A 21,231-nucleotide genomic window follows, 5' to 3' on the forward strand; every position below is an offset into this window, starting at 1 on the left:
GCTAAATAAGGGGTAGATTATTCATGCCTCCCCTTTTTAGACCATAATAGGGTAACTTCCTGACATTGCCATGGCATTTGTAAACTGTCATGGTGCTGATGGGAGTGTCGCAGTGAGGATGACCTGAGGTCACTCTTGTCGCCATCTTGGTTTTGGTGGGATTTAGCTGGCTTCATTACTGCAAACCATTTTATCAGAAAGGTCTTTATGACCTGTATCTTGTGCCAACTTCCTATGTCATCCACTGAGTTAGAATGCCTTAATCATCTGGGAATGCAGCCCAGTAGGTCTCAGCCTTATTTTACCCAGCTCCTATTCAAGATGGAGTTGCTCTGATTCACATGCCTCTGACAAGAGTATGTGAGGAATACATGTCATTACCCCCAATCCCAAATTTCATCATACAAAGGTGACATATATTATTTGCATTTGAGTGCTTTATTATATTGGAATTGCAGTGATATTAACATTTGTACAAATGCACAAAATCTTGTCTCTTCTTGCTAGAAAGAGATGTAAAAATCTGACCTAGTTGAACAGTCTTAATGAACTCATTGTCCATTGGTAACAATAAATGTGTTCACGATGCAACAAAAAGCTTAACACAAAATTAAACATATTAAATGCTGCAGCAAGTATTTACATGTATGTACCCCTTTTTTTCTCCTTCCAATAAGGAAGGTGGTTGCTTTACAAATAGACAAACAAACACAAATGCTTTGCTGTTTACAAATACAAACAACCCCAAGTCCAGAACTTAAAGTGACAGCACCTTTTTGGGACTTCCTCTGTTAACACTTACTTTACACAGTGCTAAACTTTTTTAATTATATTTTTGGACAATATTTATATTCCAATTGTCCTAGAACATTGTGTTAGAACTGAGCTATTTTTCTGGGCCTTTTCAGAGGATCCCAAACCCTATGTCCTCTTTAGAGAGAACATTTCAAGCTTATCTTTTCTCCAAGACAGTTCTCAAAGGCAACATTCCTTTCTCTATGAGGCAGATGTGATTTAGCAGAACTTAGAAGGGAAAAAAGTGAGTAGGTTGTATTTTTTACTGGCTGCTGGTTGGGAAGGGTCCTTTCTCTTAAACCCACTCCATTCAGCACAACTGATACCTTTCATTATCTCCTGCAGTGTCTGTGGCATTGGTATTCTAAAGGAGAAAACTAGAATCTAATGAGCTTATTGTGCATAAGATTTTAATGATGTATTTAAAGCTAATTTATTCAGCTTCCACATTCTCAGTCCTGAGGCTAAATTATTCTATTGTAAAAAATCCAATCCTATAAAGTTCTATAATATGAAGCTCAATGTAAGAATATCTTAAATGGCTTAGAAGGAGCTTTCTAGATCCTGGCTTCTAATGAGCTAGATATTGTAAGTTGGTCTAAATACAACAGTTGGTAATTATTGATTCCTTTCTGATGACAAGTTGGAAAGGTATCAGAGTGCCACTTAAGATTATTAATCTTTTAACAAATGTTGGCAATTTGGCCTTACCCCCCACTTCAGCTGTGGTTAAATAGTTTTTTTTTTTTTTAAAATAGACAATTTATAAGGAAAAAAATATATAAACACTCTTTAAGCAATTTGGCTACAAGCATTACAGCACTGAAAAACTCCACAAGAAATAGTAAAATATTTTGAATGGACATACACTTTTTCATTTTCACAACATGACAAGCTAGGTTTTTTGTTTTTTAAATTTCTTTGTGTTTGTTTTGGTATTGAATTTTACTTGTAAGTTTATTGCTGCTGTGTCGTCTTATCCTACCTTAGATTATAATTGTGAATTAGAGGTGCTGTCCCTAATTATGTTACAAGGCAACATTGTATTTTTGAGACCTAGGAATGAAATCGATAGGGCCACTGTTCTTTCAGTGGCCTCAGAGAGTCTATGGCTAGGACAACAGTCAGATGTGCACCAGGGTGCACAAAAGAATAAGTCTCCTGGCTTATTCAGGACACTTTGGTTTGGAAGATGAGAGAAAATTCTTAAGTATAGCTTAGCTGCTGCCTCACATCTGTTGCATAATATAACATTTTTTTAAAAACATGCTATGAATAAAGGGATAAAGAGTATAAACCATATAGTGTACTGGCTCTTCTCCTTGGGCATTCTTGTAGTATGCTTCACCTAGGCTGATGTGAGACACAGGTCTCAGCTGTGCTACCAATGGATGCACATAAATGTACCTGGTGCAAATATCTGTAAAGTATTTTAAATGATGCCGCTCAGAGCCTTGGAGGAGGGGTAGGGGGCATTGTAAAGGAGAGCAAAGGCAAGTTTGAGGACAGAGAAGAGGTTAGAAAGAGAGTAAGAGAAATACAAAGGGATCAAAAAGCTAAAGTGCAATTTTAAAATATAAATTATTTTAAAAGCAGAAAAGAGATTCTAAATTGCTGTTCGCATAGGCACGGTTTTATTCAAATTTAAATGGGTTGTTTCCTTTCCCTTCTCAGATATACTGCATAATGGAGCTTGAATGGCTTAAAGCTACTGCATATTGTTCGGGAAGGGACAAAAAGCACTAAGGGAGCTGAATAGTGCAAGGCTTTCTAGGAAATTGGGGTGGGGTGGAGAGAGGCAGAGATGAAGTTGTTTTTACACTTCTAAAAGAAAGCTGTTCCAGTTATAGTTACTGATTCCCTTTAGCTGAACTCTGCTTCCTAAATGAAAGAGCTTACTTTAAAAATGAAAAAAGAAATAAATGTTTTAATAAAACTGTTCAGAGTGTTGATTAAAAAATAACTCACAGAGCAATAAAAATCCTTGAAATGTCTATGCACAGAGATCTAAGCAAACATTTCCACCAAATGATGGAGAATAGCCATTTGAAACCCTGAAAAATGAAAATACACACAACTATAGTAGTTTATTATGGACTAACACTTTAAAAACAAGTAGATCCTACAGAATACTGTTCAAATGGAATGTTTAAAAATAACATTTATTAATAAATATCTTATAAAATTCTAAATTAATAGATTCCTGTTCAAATTTTGCTTTGGTCCTTGAATTCCACTGTATACACACATACATACATATATATTTTCTTAGATGGTTTTTTCTTTTTTTAACCAGAAAGAAACACATTCTATCCTAACTGGATGGCTAGTTTTATAGCAGTTACTGAGGCTTAAAACTCCCCAGCCAAAGGCTTGTCTGTTACCGTAGCTGGTTTATGATTTTAATGACAAACTCGACTTACACACTAAAGTTTACTTAACAGGCAACAACCACCAGAACATTCACCATCGACATCCCTCTATCAGAATACACTCTCCCTGTTTCACTGACTACATAGGATCTGAAGAGTATTTGCTCTAAGTCACCCTAATTACTATAATATATACTGTGAGAGCACACAAACTGCTTGTCTCCCACAGGCTGTGTTAAGATTGTGACTTGCATCCATTGATGTGGGAGCAGGAGAGGGCTGAGTAGTAGTGTGACGGGAAAACATCCAACTTAACACTTGGCTTTCAAATCAGTACATTCATCCATGGCTGGGATTTTCGCTCTACTTCTCCTGGCATCGTGGATTGAGAAATATGTCAAGGAGAAACAATTAAGATGTGGACACCTCCATTTAGGTGAGAGTTTACCTGGTAGAAATGCTCTCAGGTGTACTTATCTGAGTTGTTAACTCCCATCACATAAGGCAGGGGAGGTACTATAGACATTCCCAGGGAGGCTGGCAGTGACTTCAGAGACATATCTCGCTGATCAAGAAAACCACACATGAATGGGGAGAGGCAGTGTGGCAGGATTTTCCCTCCTTAGGACAGGTGCTCTGAAGGCCATGATAATTGATTAATGAACACATGGATGGGTGACCCAATAACTGGTTGAGGGAGGAGAATGGAGTACAAAGATATTCTCCCAAATAGGCAAAAAGTGTAAGACAAGGAGGAGGGATTTTTCAGGCAGATTGATTATTCTGTTGTCTGGTGACTGATGGGCCTTTAGGTAAAAGACTTAATATTGATAAGCCATGTGTTGGATCTGACCAATGTATCTTTCTGTTTGGAATTTTCAAGAAGCACTGACAACTAGTTGGAATCTTTCATTTACTGTATTTCCATACCATGAATGAACACACCTAAAGGCCCTGAGTAGAACAAGAAGACAGTTTATTCTAATTATATGTTGAGGCCGGTTTGCTAATGTGTGTGGTTGGTTTTCCTACTTAGCATAAAAAACAGACATAATTGAGCTGTATATAATGCACATCAGTCAAACTGTCAAGTTGCTGAACGAAGACAACTCAGGCAAGTTCTTAACCGCAGAGGCTTTCAGCCTAACAACTAAATATTTCAATCAAAAGGTGGAACAGAAGTAAACTAAACCATCATTGTAACGACAGTCACTCCCTGGACATTCTGATATCACTAGTGGATTTTTTAAAAATCCATTTTATTAAGTGCTATGCATGCAGTAAAGAAAAAATTTTACTTAAAACAAAGCAAAACATAAAATAAAAATTAAAAATTAAAAAACCCAACTAAACATTTTAATGCACTCTTTTTCCTTTTGTGGGGGAGGGGAGACAGATAGTCAGTCCTAGGAAAGAATTTTGAAATATTATTTTTGATTTCAAAACAGAGATATGAATGTTAACTTCTTTTTAAAGCTGAGTCTTAAACATTTCTTAGGAAGCCAGTCAGATTAAACCATTCAGCTGTTACTGTTGGAATTTAAAAAACAACAACTATGAATTCAGTATTTAAAATACTTGAAAATGATATGTTTGTCTAAAATATAATAGAAAATTATTTCATTTGCATTTTTTCTTTTTTTCTCTTTTCTTTTTTTGGTTTTTTTTTTTTTTTTTTTTTTTTTTGCTTTTGTTTTGATTCTTCAACCATATACCCAAGTCATAAGTTTCACTGGACACTCAAAACCATCTTTTGAAAGTACTGCATACATGGAAAGATTGTTGATAAATATTGATTTAAAAAGTAAGTTATTAGATAAAACTGAAACTAGTTATATAAAAATCATGCTTCGAGACCCTCATATTTTCTTTTTTTCTCCAAAATAGATTCTTATACTATAGTGAGAGAAAAAAACACATCCTTCCCTTTTCTGAACTCTTATAAAAGCTACACCTTTTGTAAAATACTGTTCTTTTAAAACCCATGAACACACACACACATACACACACACACACACACACACGTTAAGATGTCAAGCATTCAAATGGAGATGAAACACCAGCACCTGCCTAGATTGCTGGAGAGAAACATTCACCCCTGTTATTTGTGAGATGCGATATTAAAACATTAGCACAGTAGAATGGCTTGTTTCAAGGAGGCACGACTGTGGTTCAGGGACTATCTGCTTTGTATCATGCGCAAGTTCACAAAAGTTGTTGAAAATAAATCAGAATAATTCAGAAGAGGGAAGTAGGCTGGGTGCAGTGGCTCACGCCTACAATCCCAACACATTGGGACGAAGAAGTAGGATCTTTTGAGACTAGCCTGGGCAACGTAAGAGAGACCTTATCTTTTATTTTAAAATAAAAGTAAAAATAAAGTAGCCAGGCATGGTTGTGTGAACCTGTGGTCCCAGCTACCCGGGAGGCGGAGGTGGAAGGATCACTTGAACTCGGGGGTTGATGCTGCAGTGTTCTGTGATCTGTGATCTGCAGTGATCTGTGAAGTGCACCACTGCACTTCAGCCTGGGCAATAGGTGAGACTCTGTCTCAAAAAAAAGAAAAAAAAGAGTGAAGTAGCCTGCGCCTCATCCATGGGGTTCCTTCAGCAGTCAAAGAGTGCTGAACTGTCGTGGGAAGGCTAAAAGTGCCCCTATGGAAACACTGGGTTTTCTTTCTCTCTTTGTTTCTCCAGTAGTTAGTCTATTTTCACCCCCCAGAACAGCAAAGCCGGTTCCATAGGCTTAAGAAAAAAAAATAATAAATCTTAGGCTATTAGCAGCTGATGATTGAACAATGTAATCCGTGTAGTGAATAGAGCCCTTCTGAATTATTATATAGTACATGAATTTTCAATGTTATAGACAGGTCATATAAAACCAGTTGCAATCCAAGGGTGTCATGTTATAGCCCCACATCAAAATTTGGACTTTCACAATCAAGGCTTACAAAGCTCCCTTCCCTAGTGTCTCCCCAGCTGGTATTCAACCGTGCTTCACTTATAGCTAAACCACCTTTCATTTGCTCTGATTATTAAAAACATTAAATCAGGCACATTAAACATCTCCTGGTTACTATTTTGTGAAAAGCAAGAGTTGAATGAACTCCAGCTGTGGGTGACGTGTAAGTGAAGCAATGGTTAGGTCCACGTTTTGGAGGTTTGCTTTTTTTTTTTTCCTTTAAACATTATTTTCTTCTTCACATGCAATGCTAAAGGGAAAAAAAATAAAACAGAAGGAAGTCAAAATGAAGAGTAAACAGGGAGCCCAAGAAAAAGTGGAAATGGAGAAGAAAACTGGGCATTAGCAAGTGGACCAAGAGGAGAAGGAGAAGTGAAGAGACGCTCGGTGGTGTTATTTGGACATCAATGAATCTTATAATATTTTATAGTAAGAAACAAAAAGTTATGGGAAAGGCTGTGTGTTTATCTGGGATTCTGGTGACACCACAGCACAAACTCAACATGAGTTAAGATGTCAAAAGATTTTCTACCCAGTTACCTTGGATCTGTCTTACTTGACATCTAGGTATGCCTCATTTTGGCTAAAAGCTGTGGTTTAACAAGATTCAGTGTTTCAGGCAAAGGGCTGGACTGATAAGAATGAAACCATGGCTATATACAGAAAAGGTTCAGTTTATAAACAAGTAACTGGTACCAGAAAATTGGAGAAAAGCACCAAAGCGTTTCCCAAGCTGATAGATATTAATTGCATAACTCCCTTTTTTCTTATATAACTAAGTATAAAAGACAACATTTCCATAATAACTATAAAAATGAAAGCCAGTCTTTGAAGAACTGAGGAGTCTTCCAGGTCTGAGTTAATTCTAAAAATGCCCTTAAAAGAAAGGACGCATGGTACGCTACAGCTCTTCTTGGAGGCCAGGTCTGATGGTGCATTTTAAAGAATTGGATTCAGGTCTGTTCTGTGAGTGGTGAGCTGGCTGAGGGTGGAGCTTCCTACCACCTCGCTGACTGATGAAGAAGTAGTGATGGTATTATGCTGGATGACTTGTTGCTGGGAGCAAGCTGGGACAGGACTAGCAGGAGGGCTACTCTCCGGACCTAGAGAGAGAAAAAAAAAGACAACACACACACATACACACACACCAATATAGGTCTTTTTTGTATGGACTTGTGGACTTCTCAGAGAAATAGTACCGGATATTTACTTGAAATAGAAGTTTCGCACATTTTCTTCTGAAAGTTAATTTCAAAACTTTATTTTCAACTGTTGTCACAATGCTATGCCTTTCCAGTTTATATCTACAAGCAAAGCCATGCTTTCTGTATCAGTAAAATGATTTGATGTGTTTAAGTCATGGACATGTGAACTTCCCCATCTTGTCTTTTAAATAGCCATCCATATATCAAATGTGGAAAAATACTCACATGTGGTGGGAGAATCTGTGTTGCTCAATCTAAAAAATTATTTGAAAATAAATTGACCTTCAGCCATGAATCCCTGCTCCTCCCACCATCCCTATTCAACTATCATTTAACCAACTGGCATTCCAGATGCAGAAACCGGGGTCTGAAGGAAGGGATCATGTTACATATTGATAAACTGAGGTCAGTCACTAGCTTTTCAGCCTAGGGAGTAACATGCAGTGTTTCTGGAGGCACTGGATGTAATTCACCCAAGGCCTGGGTCCCAGCCCACAGATTTCTGAAAGAGACTGCTGGGCCACTGGTACTTGGGCTTCAGCTGGCTCTTTTCTTACTGGCTGCAAAATTGGAATTTGGTATTTTTTTTAATACTTCAAAATGCCAGGGAAGGAGTAGCCAGAAATTATCAGGAGGTGGTGGGCATGGTGTTGCACAGGGGTCAGGAAAAAGGGATCCCCTTGGAAGAATAGTCTGGAAGCCACTCAAGAATTCTTGTATATCTGCCTGGAAGTATAATCTACACTTTACTTTTGCTCTTTCAATCAAATTCAGTGCAAACTTAGTGGCAAAAAAAAAATTGGACACTAAAGAAAAGTGAAAAAGTCGGTGACTTACTTAGATATCCTTGTGATTCTTTCTGCATGGCTGTTATTGGGCAGTCTTTATGTGTTAACAACAACTGTTTCAGCTGGGCCACCTCATTTTTCAACATAGACACTTCATTCTAAAAGAGATGTATTAAAACCATGTTGAGAAGACCAGAGGATACAAACCCAATGCCCTGTGCACTTTCAACAACAAAGCTGGCAAACTCTTCTGTTATGTCTAAATGACATCAAGAACATTATTTACTGTGGTTCGCCTGAAAGTTTGTAGCTTACCTTTAATTTGGCCCTCATATTTACCAGGGCCTTTCTGAAGAGATTAGGTTTTAACTCAAGAGCTGAACCTTATTAAAAGGCTAGACCACACCCTTAGGTGATGAGAACTGAAGCCAGGTGAGAATCCTTACTCCACACTGACTGCATGACCTTAGGTAGATAACACAACCCAACTGAGCTCCAGCAACCTCGTTATAAGATGGTGATAAGAAGAGTACAACATTATTTGTGTTACTGTGAGGATTAAATACGGTAATAGATGGGAAACAGAACAATACCCAGCACACACTAAGCACTTAATACATTTAACTATCTTAACCTTCACAAGCTCAGGTTGACATCCAACTGAGAATGTGAATATGAGGCATGCATTGGGCAGAATTATGTGGTAGGATTTGTGGCTTCCACCTGAAATGCAATCAGAGTAAGCTGACTCATCTACCATCAGATTTTCCAAAAGAAGTATGTGTTGCTCAATCTAAAAGGAATATCTGAAAATAAATTGACCTTCAGCCATGAATCCCTGCTACCCCCACCATCTCCTACTCAATTGCTGTTCATGGGCTACTGTTGAGCAAAGCACGTCCACTTGCCTGATGCCCACTAAGCAGGAGGCATCGAAGCACATAGTGCACACGTTGGTCAGCTGCAGGTGGATGATGTCAGCTCAGGGTGGCAAGAAGCAATGAAGTTTTGGGACATGATTGAATTAATTTGATTGAGTGCATTGATTATTTGGTCAATTTCGGTCTATAAAATACTCTTTCCCTCCTCAATATCAGGATATTGTGGATGGTGTGGGGTTTTCTTCTTATTTACTCATGTAAGTGCCTCGGATCTCTACTTTATCTATTAATAGTAATTCACAAAGGCATGCTCATAGCTTTGTAGAATAATGAACTTGGCATCCATTGTCTACAAATATAGACACAAAATAGATGGCGGCTCCGAGATGCTTCCACTTGATAAAAGTGAACTGTAAATGTAGTGCTGTCTAGAATAAGCCATTTAAAAATTGTGATCAGTAATATCCTCTCTTTGGTCAAGGTTTATTTGTGACTGCCAGGCATTGTACTTCACATGTAGGAAACTTAAAAAATGCATGCACACAGAAAAGCACGATTAACATTGCTGTCATTAAGTTGTACCTACACTTTCAATATGAACTTGGCTTTTCAGCCATGTATTTATCACCTAGGAATGCATGTTTGGGATTCCAGAAGTTACTCTAAAAAAAATTGAAATCTTTTTAAAGGAATATCTCCCATTTCTAAATTTCTTTGTGAAATACATTATAAGCAACCACATATTGAGTAATATTAATAACAAAATAATAAAAAAATAATAAAACAATAACAATAATAAAAATCTCATCTACAAATCTCATCTCATTCCCTTTCTCTTCCAAACTTTATTTTTACAAAATAAAAATGACTATTTGGGAAGTTAGCCTTAACGATGAATAAATCACTTAATCAAACAAGAAAATTGGTCTTACATCTCAGAACATACAAGAAGGCAAATTGTACCTCCCAACTCCAAATGAATGTGATTGATAAGGGGCTCTGTGGAAACCAAAAGTGACTCTGTCAATTCCAGGGTCAGTGGGATAACTTACAGGACAATTTATTTTAGCCTTAAACACTACCTTCTTCCTCTTTGATTTTACACCTATCTAAATTCAGATGGCCTTCCTTCTTTTTCTCAGTTCTCCCTCTGCTCAAAATAGCACATATAAAAGAAAGTCACTTCTAGACCATCATATGAAGGCAATCTCTTGTCAAAAACAAACAAAAACAAAACAAGGAAACAGAGATGTGTTTATGTGTGTGTGTGTGTGTGTGTGTATTTATGTATATTTACTTCAGAAGGAATGTCATATTATTTGCATTAAACTACAGAAATAACACTTTTCTGAAATCAAAACTGCCAGACACCTTGCCCCCTGAGTAGAAGCTCTCAGCTGCAGATAATGTAGACAATGGATCTTAGAAAATGGAATCAAATTCCAGTTTCTAGTGAATCCACACTTTTCTACCTAGAAAACAACAACAACAAAAAGTATTAAAAACAAAACTGGGTTCTCTTGCTTTCTTATACTTTTGGAAGAAAAAACACCCCCGCCTGCGGCCATCTTGGAGAGGTTGAACTTAGTCTCCATTTCTTCCCCCACTATGTCCCGGGCAGTGAAACCCTTTCTTGGCAGCATTCAATCTCCCAGGCACAAAGTGTTCATTGCCCCTTCCTTAAGAAAACACTCCGAATTCTATTCTCTGGGTTTCTACAGTTAGCAAAGAGCTAACTGCCTATGATATTTGGCATGCCCCAAACAGTTTCACAATAAATTTTTGCTTTCATAAGGCTGTTTTACTATAAAAAGAGCACCAGTCAGCACATGTGGTGCCCTGGCCTATCACCAAAACCCCATACAAAGTATATGACTTTGGTGGCATTTAGTCTATGAACAGCAAAACACTTTATTAATAAAGCAATATGTTGTAAGTACAGAGACCAAAGGCCTGAGTGTTGTGAGGGTCTGTAAAAATGCAGAACCCTGAGAATATTGAGACAGCTGACCATCATTTAAAGATATATGTGAATATGAACATATTCTTTTTTTCTTTTTTCTTTTTACAGAGACAGGGTCTTGATCTGTCGTCCAGGCTGGACTACAGTGGCACCATCATGGTTCACTGCAGCCTCTACCTACTGGGCTCAAGCAATCCTTCCACCTCAGTGTTCTGAGTAGCTGGGACTACAGACATGTGCCACAATGCCCACCTAATTTAAAAAAATGTTTTGCAAAAATGGGGTCTAGTTATTTTGCCCACGCTGCTCTTGAACTCCTGGCCTCAAGTGATTCTCCAGCCTCAGCCTCCCAAACTGCTAGGGTTACAGGCATGAGCCACTGTGCCTGGCAGGACATATTTCTTAATGTAACATGTTAATAATTATGTTATTTAGCCATGTTATGGTGGGAAAATGAACACCAATTAATGTCAGTAGAGAAGGGCAATCAGCTTCTTGTTTATACCATATACACGTAACTACGATGCCGCAAGGACTAAATAAAGGCCTAATAACCACAGAAGCCATAGAAATTCATGGGGCAGCATCCAATAGGAAAAGGAACTCTCGCCTGAGAGTTGAGAATAATAGGGTTTGAGTTCTCAAGCTGCCATGCCAACCAAGTATAAAACACGATGGTTTTATACTTCATGTATAGAAGTAGAGAACTACTTCTCTAAGTTCCTTCCAGAAAGAATTTTTTTTTAATTCTACAAGCATTTCTGTGTCACCTTCTATTGAGAAAGCAAATTACCCAATTATCTAATGAAAGATTCAATCTTGACTTTTATTCATTACTTAACTACTTTCAATATGCTCAAATATGCTTATAATTTTGGTCTTATCTTTCATAAGGGAGCCAGTTCTATCACCTCTTATGCTTCCAAATCTTAGTAAGGCAGATTCCAAAGCAACATTTATAGTTTCATTTTATAACAAAATTTTGTATGTCCATTTATGTGCCCATATTGCTGAGACAGCATCTATGGAGCCTTCATTATATTTCATAAAGGGTCTTTGGCTTAAGAAAGGTCAAAAATCACTATCTTGGAGAAAGAAGAATGAATTGTGTGGTGAGCACATGCATAATCATCTTAAAGATTCCATAGTGAAAGAATGATTAGTATAGGAAATGCACAAATACTAGACTATATTTTAAGTAAAAACCCTTTTCAGGGGAACATAAGTGGAATCACCTTGAATTCATTTTGGAAGAGAACAACCAGATAGCAAATGTTTCAAAATGCATAAAAGAAATCAAATGTGGCCTGGAAGTCTAGTAGGGAAATAAAAACCAGGCCTTCTGGAGGCATTTTCTTACTCTGAATTACCTTGTTTTATAAATTGAGGAAAATCACCATTTTTTATTCCCCTATGTAGGTTATAATCAGAGTTTTAGGTCTTAATATAAAAGTACTTTGTAAATACAAGGTATTAATAATACGTATCGATTGTCTGGTAGAAATCAACTCTTCATCTTTTCATTTTTCTAAATGAATTTGAGTTTGCTCCTCTAAAGCAGTTAGCTGTTTAGCAATTGTAAGATCCAGTTGGACTGATCTATTTTTAAAACCATAGTTTGCCTTGGGGTGAAGCAGCACTCCATAGAGATATTCAATACTACAATAACATACTTTAAGCAAGCACTCCAACAAGTCCCTAATAGCTACATTTGCAGTGTTCAGCTTTGGGGATGTCATTATTTATACGATAAATCCACAGTGCTTTTTGGTGTAAGCAGTAGTTTGTGCCAAAAAAATAATTATCAAAATGGGCCCCACAATATACCCTCCCCCAGCTTTTTTGTTTTGGTAGATTAGCTGAGACCAGGTTTGGTTCACTCTGAAACAAAGAACTTTCAATTTGTCAAGCAACAGTTCCCATCTGGCCTATTCGCTTGCCAAGTCCCAGACCTGGACTCATGTGTCCAAAATTTCAGCAGCAACTTAGACCATGTGTCTTTGCACTAAAAAAGAAAAGCAATTATTTCCATGGGTGACCAGATGATTTCCATATCCTCTACTGAACCCAGACGTTCTACTGAGTACCACAGCAGTTGATGAATTTAGAGCTGATCTTAGTCACTTAGTATCAGAAAAAAGAGCATGGATTTCTTTGGCTTACGGAGTTTCTAAAATAAAAGACCACAAAGAAGTGGGTTAGGTCAACAAGAGACTTCCCTGAGTCCTCATTCTGCCACCTACTCATTGTGTGACATTAGGGAAGACCCCTCATTTCCCTAACCTCAGTTTCTTTCTCCATAAAATGTCAGATTAGGTGGTTTCTAATATTTTCCCCAATTCCTATACCTTTTTGGACCTCTTGGGCAGAGATGTGTTGTGAGACTAGGAAATGAAGTCTGGGAGTTTGATTTTGTTTTCTTAGGTCTGGTTTTTCCAATCTGAAATGCTGCAGCCTAACTAGAGGGTTCTATGCTGGAAAACAACTCAAAAGTGGCAGCTGGCCATCCAGACCTTGGATATTCCATTTGGCTGGAGTTTGTTTGCTTAGCACCTTCCATTTCTGTTTACTTAAAATTTGGCTCACTGGTCCAGCCTCAAGAGAGCCACCTTTTTCTTTTGACAAAGGTCCAGTGAGAGGGAAAGGGTCATTCAAAGGTAGCGGAATCTGCAGCATCCTCTCCAGCATCCCAGGGCCTGATGCAGGACACTCAGCTTCACAGAGAACACTGGGCGGTTGTGGCTTCTGTCCCTCCAAGGCAAAGCGGTGGTTGGAAAATATCAACAATTTAGTCTGTTCAGAGACTGTCCCTTTTTTGGGTACTGTTTTAACTACCAAAATATTGGTGCCTGTCACATGAACTCAGTAGGAATTTTTTTTTTTTTTCTGGTTTTGGGAGCTAGAGTTCTAGTTCCTTTTTTTCCTCAGCCATTTGGCTCTAAAGAAATGTGAAAAAAAATCAGTGCATTAGGGTCTAGCAAAGGGTAAATTTACCTTGTATATTTTGTAAAAGCAGTCATAAATACGCATATGCCAAGTCACGAACACCTCTGGCCTCAAAGTCAATGGACATCTTTACTTTCCTGGCTCTCTGCTATGATCCCTCCATGTTTGCATGCATTAGGATCACAGTCAATACCCTGAAGGAATTCTGCAAGGACTCATTTTAGTTAAAACTGATTTAAAGCCTTGGCAGCTGATATGTGCCAGCTGGCTATTTTTGGCTCCTTCATCTAAGCAGTGGTTCCTAACTAAGGCTGATTTTGCCACCCAACTTCCCTTCCCAATCACCACTAGGGGACATTTGGCAATGTCTGGAGACGCTTTGGTTGTCATAGGTGGAAGGTGTGCTCCTGATACATAGTGGGTAAAGGCCAAGGATGCTGCTAAATAGCCTGCAATGCACAGGGAACAACAAAGAATGATTGAGCCCAGAAGTCAATAGGGCCAAGATTGAGAAAACCTACACGTTTGCATCATCCTCCTGCAGACCTCAGAAATGGTGGCAAATTCCTGGGTTTCCCCAACTTCAGTTATCACAGAACCACTGCTGTAATATTTACTAGGTTCACATATACAAGAACTTTTATTTACTTAACATGTTTGTGCAAATTAACTCAATTTTGAATAATTTAGCCTTCTTACTAATATCTTTGAAATTGCAGATTTGATCTTCTAATTACATTTTTCAATACACATCAAAATTAAAATATGATTATTAATATTAAAAATGCTTGGCTTGGCATAGAGGCTCACACCTATAATCCTAACACTTTGGGAGGCTGAGGTTGGAGGGTTGCTTGAGCCCAGGAGTTTGAGACCAGCCTGGGTAACATAATAAGACCTTGTCTCTAGAGAAAAAAAAAAAAATTAGCCAGGCATGGTGATGTACACTTCGGGAGGCTGAGGTGGGAGGAACACTCGAGTCCAGGAGGTCAAGGCTGTAGTAAGCTGCCCTCCAGCCTGGGCAATGGAGTGAGGCTCTGTCTCAAAAAAGAAAAATGCTTAACCACATTCTACCTAAAAGTTTCTCAGATACTACTGTGCCTATCAGATTCTACAAGTGGTTTTAAAGGTGTTTGAGTCCAGCCATTTCTCTGGTGGCTTGACTCCCTGCAATCACATCCTTGCCAAGTAGTCAAGCAGCCAATTCTTAGACACTCCAGCAATGAGGAATTCATTCATTTATTTAACAAATGGTTACTGAGTGTAGACACTATACTATAAACAGGGGAACCCATTCATTTATTCAACAAATAAGTTACTGAGTGTAGACACCACACTATAAACAGCAGATAGATAGTGGGCGGAGGGAGTAGCAAGAGACAGTCCCAATCTTCCCGCAGCATGCAAGTTAGTGCAGGAATCATTATCTTATTTTCCTCACATCTGCTATATGTTTCGCAGTTTCTTGCTCATCATGTCTATCACAAAAAGAATGACACATTTAGGGGGAAAAATGAACATCCATAAATTATGAAATTCAGGCCCTCATACAACACACACTTTCCTTATATACTTTCAATTTGTACACTGGAAGCCCCAAGCCATCTCCATTTAATGAAACTGAATATGCAAAGGCTTTGGGGTTTGGCACCCTAACTGTTCCTTTCTAAGGATGCACAGAGAACTAGGTGTGGGAAGAAGATGAAAGTAACCTACCAATGCCTAGCCATTAACTGTTTTATTTTTTTATTTTTTATTTTTTTTTTGAGACAGAGTCTCACCCTGTTGCCCAGGCTGGAGTACAGTGATGCGATCTTGGCTCACTACAGACTCTCCCTCCTGCATTCAAGCCACTCTGCTGCCTCAGCCTCTTGAGCAGCTGGGACTACGGGCCTGAGCCACCACGGCAAATTTTTTTTGTATTTTTAGTAGAGACAGGGTTTCTGCACCTTGGCCAGGCTGGTCAAACTCCGGACCCCAAGTGATCCCGCCACCTCCCAAAGTGATTAGCCTCCCCAAGTGCTGGGATTACAGGTGTGGGCCACTGCACCCAGACCCCATGAACTCTTAAAGTGCAGAGTCTCCCTATGTAGGGTACTTTCCTCCCTGCCCCACTCTCTTTGGCCATTCTCTCAGCTTCTGGAAGCACTGGAGTATAATCCACAACTCTTAATGCTATCCCTGGACTGTGGGTCACATACGTGTCTATTTACTTGCCTTTTTTTCTGCTGATAAATAGTGCACATATTTTTAACATTAGAACAAATGCTCTGAACTACATCATTATAAACTATAAAGTCTGCCGGAGAAGCCCGGGTACTAGAGTTTCTTCCTTTTCTCTTAGACACGCCCAGACACTTCTGGGCCTCATTATAAAATCTCCCCAGTGAAGCCATTCATAAAAAGCAAAAATTATGCAAGATTCAAATCTTGGTGAGTTGGCAAATGAGATGAAAACATGCCTTTTCTTTCAGAGCTACATAATGACCATAAACCTTTCTTTCTTTCATGTGAAACAAAAATAGAGATAACCAAGTATAAGCCAAGGCAACCCCCTCAACCTAGTGAATATAACGAACAGCTCCTTTTCAGTTGAAGGTTTATTATGGGCCAGGCACTGGGCAACTGCTTTGGAGACATTAGTTTGTTTATTCCCCCTAATGTAACAACTCTATAAAGTTATGATTCCCATTCTATAGAGGAAGAAACAGAGCGCCAGCGAGTTAAACCTAGCAAGTAATTGCTGAACCGGGTTTGGATCTCTGTCGGATTAAAGCCTGTGCTCCCAGCCTACAACTTAGCTGGGTAGGTCCCCCCTTCTCAGAGCTCTGTGGGCAAATTGATTGAAAAACTGAACGGTTAATTTTGTTTTGTAGAGTGTCCCGGAATTAATAAAGCTCGAGGAGTGAGGCTGCGGCTCCTCTGTGGACTAAGTGTGTGGCATCACTGCTTAGGTCAACAAGTGCCTGTCGGGGCCGGAAATGCCCGCGGAGCAGAGGGCCTTTGAGTCCCGGGGAAAGACACCGTGGGCTGCACCTGAAGCTGCATGTTTGTCTGGGTGAGTTCTTCTGCTTTCTTTTCCAATGACATCACCCAGACCTTCCTCTTCTGTCTGCAGCGGGTGGCAGCTGCCCGGTTCCGTTCCAGAAATTTCCGCCGCCTCTCGTCGGGATCCTCGTCCACCACCCTTCGCCGGCGCCCCCCTGTGGGCTGGGGTGGCTGTATTGTCTGGGTTGGCTGCATCTGTTGTGTTGCTGGTGAAACCTGCTGGGACAGAGAGGGAGGAGGTGATGGGGATAGGGAAGGACGTGTTAGGTAAGGGAAGAAACCCAAGCTGATGCTGAAATGCAAAGCACAGAAAGTCTATCCCTTCAGTCAGCATATGAGACTTGCCTCCTATGAATGAAATAAATGATGAAATCACACTCAGAAAAGAAAAAGCATCACTGACCTATATATTCTGTGATGTGTTGGCAAGATATAGGAATGACTTGTGAAAAGATGTAGTCAGATGGATTTTTCCCTGACAGGCATTTAGCCGAATCATGGTAGAGGAAACATTTATTTTTCTCCTTCAGCTATTAAAAATGTTTTACTGACGGTGTGTTTAAAAACTTTAAAGTAAGGGTCAGGTGTGGCGGGAGGATCATTTGAGGCCGGCAGTTTCAGACTAGCCTGGGCAACATAGCAAGACCCTGTGTCTACAAAAAAAAATGGAAAAATTAGCCAGGCATGGTGGTGCATGCCTGCAGTTCTAACTACTCAGGAGGCTGAGGTGGGAAGCTTGCTTGAGCCCAGGAGGTCGAGGTTGCCATGAGCTATGATTGTGCCACTGCACTCCAGCCTGGGCAACACAGCAAGACCTTGTCTCTAAAAAACAAAAACAAAAACAAACAACTTTAAAATAGCCAATGTATGGCTACAGGGTGAAAACAGAAAGGTCAGGGTTATTATCACAATATGGATGACTCAACTGTCATCTGCAGAAAACCTCTGAGCAGGTTGTGGGCTCCTTTCATTCTAATAGTGGTAAAGTTGTGTTGCTAACATACCTCTGGGACATCGTTGCCACTGTGGCTCCTATCAAAAGAAGCCCATGAAGCCAGGAAGGCAGGTGAAATCCTATTGTGACTCTTTCACAGTTCTTAATGCAGAGGACTAGCCGGACCTGCACACTCCACCTGGGCCTGCCTGCCCCTCAGAGGGCTCACCAGGGTGAAAGGAGATCCAGGAGAGCTTTCTAGGTGATTGGGAAGCTGGGCCTTTGAAAGCGTTAAATCGATGCCTGAAGCAGCACTGAGCCCTGTCACACGCTGTGTGTATGAGATAGTGAGAGTTGCTTGTGCATTATCATACACTTACATTAGAAGGAAATCCTAAGAGTGGCAAAGCACTTTATTAAAATATTTTACTATGCTTATAGAGTTCTTGCAAGGTCTGTGTGAGACTCAGCAACATCTAAGGCTTAGAGACCTCCACACATACAGCTTTTTTTCTATTCATAAGGCAGACACACGGCACCTTGTGAAATTTCTACGACTGACTCTTTATATGTCTGGACACCTAATGCTTTCCCTCATGCACTTCATTCCTTCCTCCTTCTTCATTCTCAATAAAAGGCGGTTTTTTTTTTTCCTCTCCCATTTCTCAGTCACTCAGGTTTATGACTGTAATACCTATAAAGTTGTTTTACAAGAGACATTTAACCTGCAGAAATAACAGGCCAAAAGTTTTAAAAATGAAGCCCAACAATCTTTTCTACCACATTCCAGCACTATGATTGAAATCAATCAGAATGACTGTAATTGCACTAATAATGGCTACTGGTTGACATCAGTTGACTGATGGTGATATATTTTAATCCAAAACTCTATCAAACCTTCTATGACTAACTGTAAAAGAATCAGGCCCAGGGTTGAGGTTGAACTGCATCTCAGTAATTTTATGTAAAGCAAAGACATTTTCTTTTTTTCTTGAGATGGAGTCTCTCTCTGTCACCCAGGCTGGAGTGCAGTGGCATGATCTCAGCTCACTGCAACCTCTGCTGCCTGGGTTCAGGCACTTCTCCTGCCTCAGTCATCCAAGTAGCTGGGATTACAGGCACCTGCCACTGTGCCTGGCTAATTTTTGTAGTTTTTAGTTGAGACGGGGTTTCACCATCTTGGCCAGGCTGGTCTTGAACTTCTGACCTCGTGATCCACCCGCCTCGGCCTCCCAAAATGCTGAGATTACAGGCGTGAGCCACCACACCCGGCCAGCAAAGACATTTTCTAGAACTGTTTGTTGGTGACTATTTTCCTCCTGATTATAGAAGAATAACAAAATAAATTAACTGTGTAAGGTCTTACTCATCAGAATTGCTAGTGAAGACATCATCCTTGTTATTGGCAAAGGCTTACCACTTGCCATTTCGGATGGTAATTCCTGAGCTAACTACTGCAAAGAAAAGCATTAAGAGGGAATGTGCTAACTGCTTGGATATTTTTGCCTTTAACTGTTTCCTTTTGTGAATTATAATCTCTTATTGCCAGCCCCAGACAAAACCCTCAAAGAGGAAAAAAATGTTTTCACATCTCCATTGCAGGGACTTATCTTTCAATTCTGTATCCACCTACCCTAAGTTTAATCAGTGTAACCCATGACACTTTTCGTGTGTCTTCACCCAAAGGCATAAGTGACGTGGTTTCAGGTGTAATGTAGGTTCAGGATTGGTTAAGAGAAATTCCTTGAAACCAGCACTCTACTATCACATCCTTACATGCAGGAGGAGCACAAGAAGCCAGGAGAAAATGCAAATACATTCCTAAAACCAGAATCTGTGTAACTGGTAATTATTGTTGCTTGTAATTTTATTTTTAAAGCAGAATTCTCTTGGCATAGATGCTCTGAAAATTGTGATCGAAAGTAATCAATTATAATTTCAAAAAGGCAGAATTTATTCCAAATCATCTTAGAATCTCAGAGTTCAAGGATTCTATTCCTACTTTCAGATAATCATACAATTAAGAAAAGTGGCAAGATCTCAGTAATCAGCCAAGTTAATACAATTTAAAAGTGGTGTTTTGGGATACTGCCTAAATGATCTGGTTCAAATTTTAGCAAGACCAACCTGGGCTCTTTCTTTTTAGTATACAATTAAAAGAAGTAACTGTTCATGAAGCTAATTATAATAGCAATTAACTAATTGCATATACAATTGGCCACTTACTGACTTGAAACAGAGGGCAACTGGCTAATTGGTAATTAGCTAGTGAATGGCTTTTATATTCAAAGAATTGTTATATAACTTGCCTGTGAAATAACTTGCCCACAAAGGTGACCAAACCTTGATGTTCTTGTTTCCTTATAAACTAGGTACCTATGTGAATCAATTTGACCATCGTTGACTTTGTAGTTTTTTTTTTTTTTTCCTTTCTAAATACATGTTCTAGTATGGCATTTGACTAAAAATGTGACCAAAAAGGTTCTCTGGGTAACGTTTGATTGCTATACAATTTGCTAAACTTCTATTATTTTGGTTTGGAATAACATATTTTGAACACTGTGCCAAGGGCTTTACAGAGATTCTCTTATTTAATACTCATAAGAGCCTAGAGTTTAGTCTACTATTACCCAGCCCCATTTTACAGATGGAAAAACTGTGGGTTGGAGAGGTTAATCGTTTCTGTTCACAATCACACAGTGAGGAAGCCAGGAAAAAAGTTAAGGTTATCTCACTCTAATGCTCGATTCTTATTCACAATGTAGAACACCTCTAAGGACCTTGCAAAAGACAGTTTATCTAATAAATAGCTTAGAGAGTTGCTTGTGCCTGATCCATTCTGTGGATGGCTGTCCAGGTTTGGTGCACGTTAATGGAGGGGGGCTCAAGAGTTCAAAAAGCTGCCTGGTGTAAGGTCTTGTCTCCAGGGGCAGATGACAGAGGAGACGGTGAATAAGTGTTATTTGATGGTTCCACGCTTCCGACACCCTTCTGATCCAGCTGGTTGGAAGCTGGCAGTGTGGACTGGGTGGGGGGTATGGATGAAGGTCATTCTGCTTGAGGATCCAAAGTGTCTAGGCCCAGCCATGCTCCTGGACATGCCCTTCATCCACTTACTAAAACTCACTCCAGTACAGGACTCGCCTCTCTTCTTGGCCGTGGGTGACATAACGTCTGCCTGGTCCCCCAACCCTCTTTCAGTTTTGTCTAAATGCTGGCTTTCTTTACAGCCACTCCTTGTGACTCTCCCCCACTGGGATTTGGCCTTTCTCTTGGTCTGATCATCTACAGAACTTGGCTCTCTTTCTGTTCCCTCCAACGCATTTCTCATTCAGGGG

General features: G+C 39.5%; 1 protein-coding gene across 2 annotated transcripts in view; it reads right to left on the bottom strand.

The window, feature by feature from the left end:
• Positions 1-422: 422 nt before the first annotated feature.
• The window catches only part of CREB5 (cAMP responsive element binding protein 5), a 416,204-nt gene continuing 395,395 nt past the window's right edge, over positions 423-21,231 (bottom strand). For both annotated transcript variants that reach the window (XM_015133822.3, XM_015133823.3), the window contains 3 exons: positions 16,948-17,175; positions 8,171-8,279; positions 423-7,231 (listed from right to left, as the gene is read on the bottom strand). In XM_015133822.3, coding sequence (XP_014989308.2) covers positions 7,068-7,231; positions 8,171-8,279; positions 16,948-17,175 — 501 coding nt within the window. In that variant the 3' untranslated portion in view covers positions 423-7,067. The remainder of the gene's footprint in view (positions 7,232-8,170; positions 8,280-16,947; positions 17,176-21,231) is intronic.

Source organism: Macaca mulatta, chromosome 3 (genome assembly GCF_049350105.2).
Source record: "Macaca mulatta isolate MMU2019108-1 chromosome 3, T2T-MMU8v2.0, whole genome shotgun sequence".
In the NCBI taxonomy this organism is placed as follows: Eukaryota; Metazoa; Chordata; class Mammalia; order Primates; family Cercopithecidae; genus Macaca; species Macaca mulatta.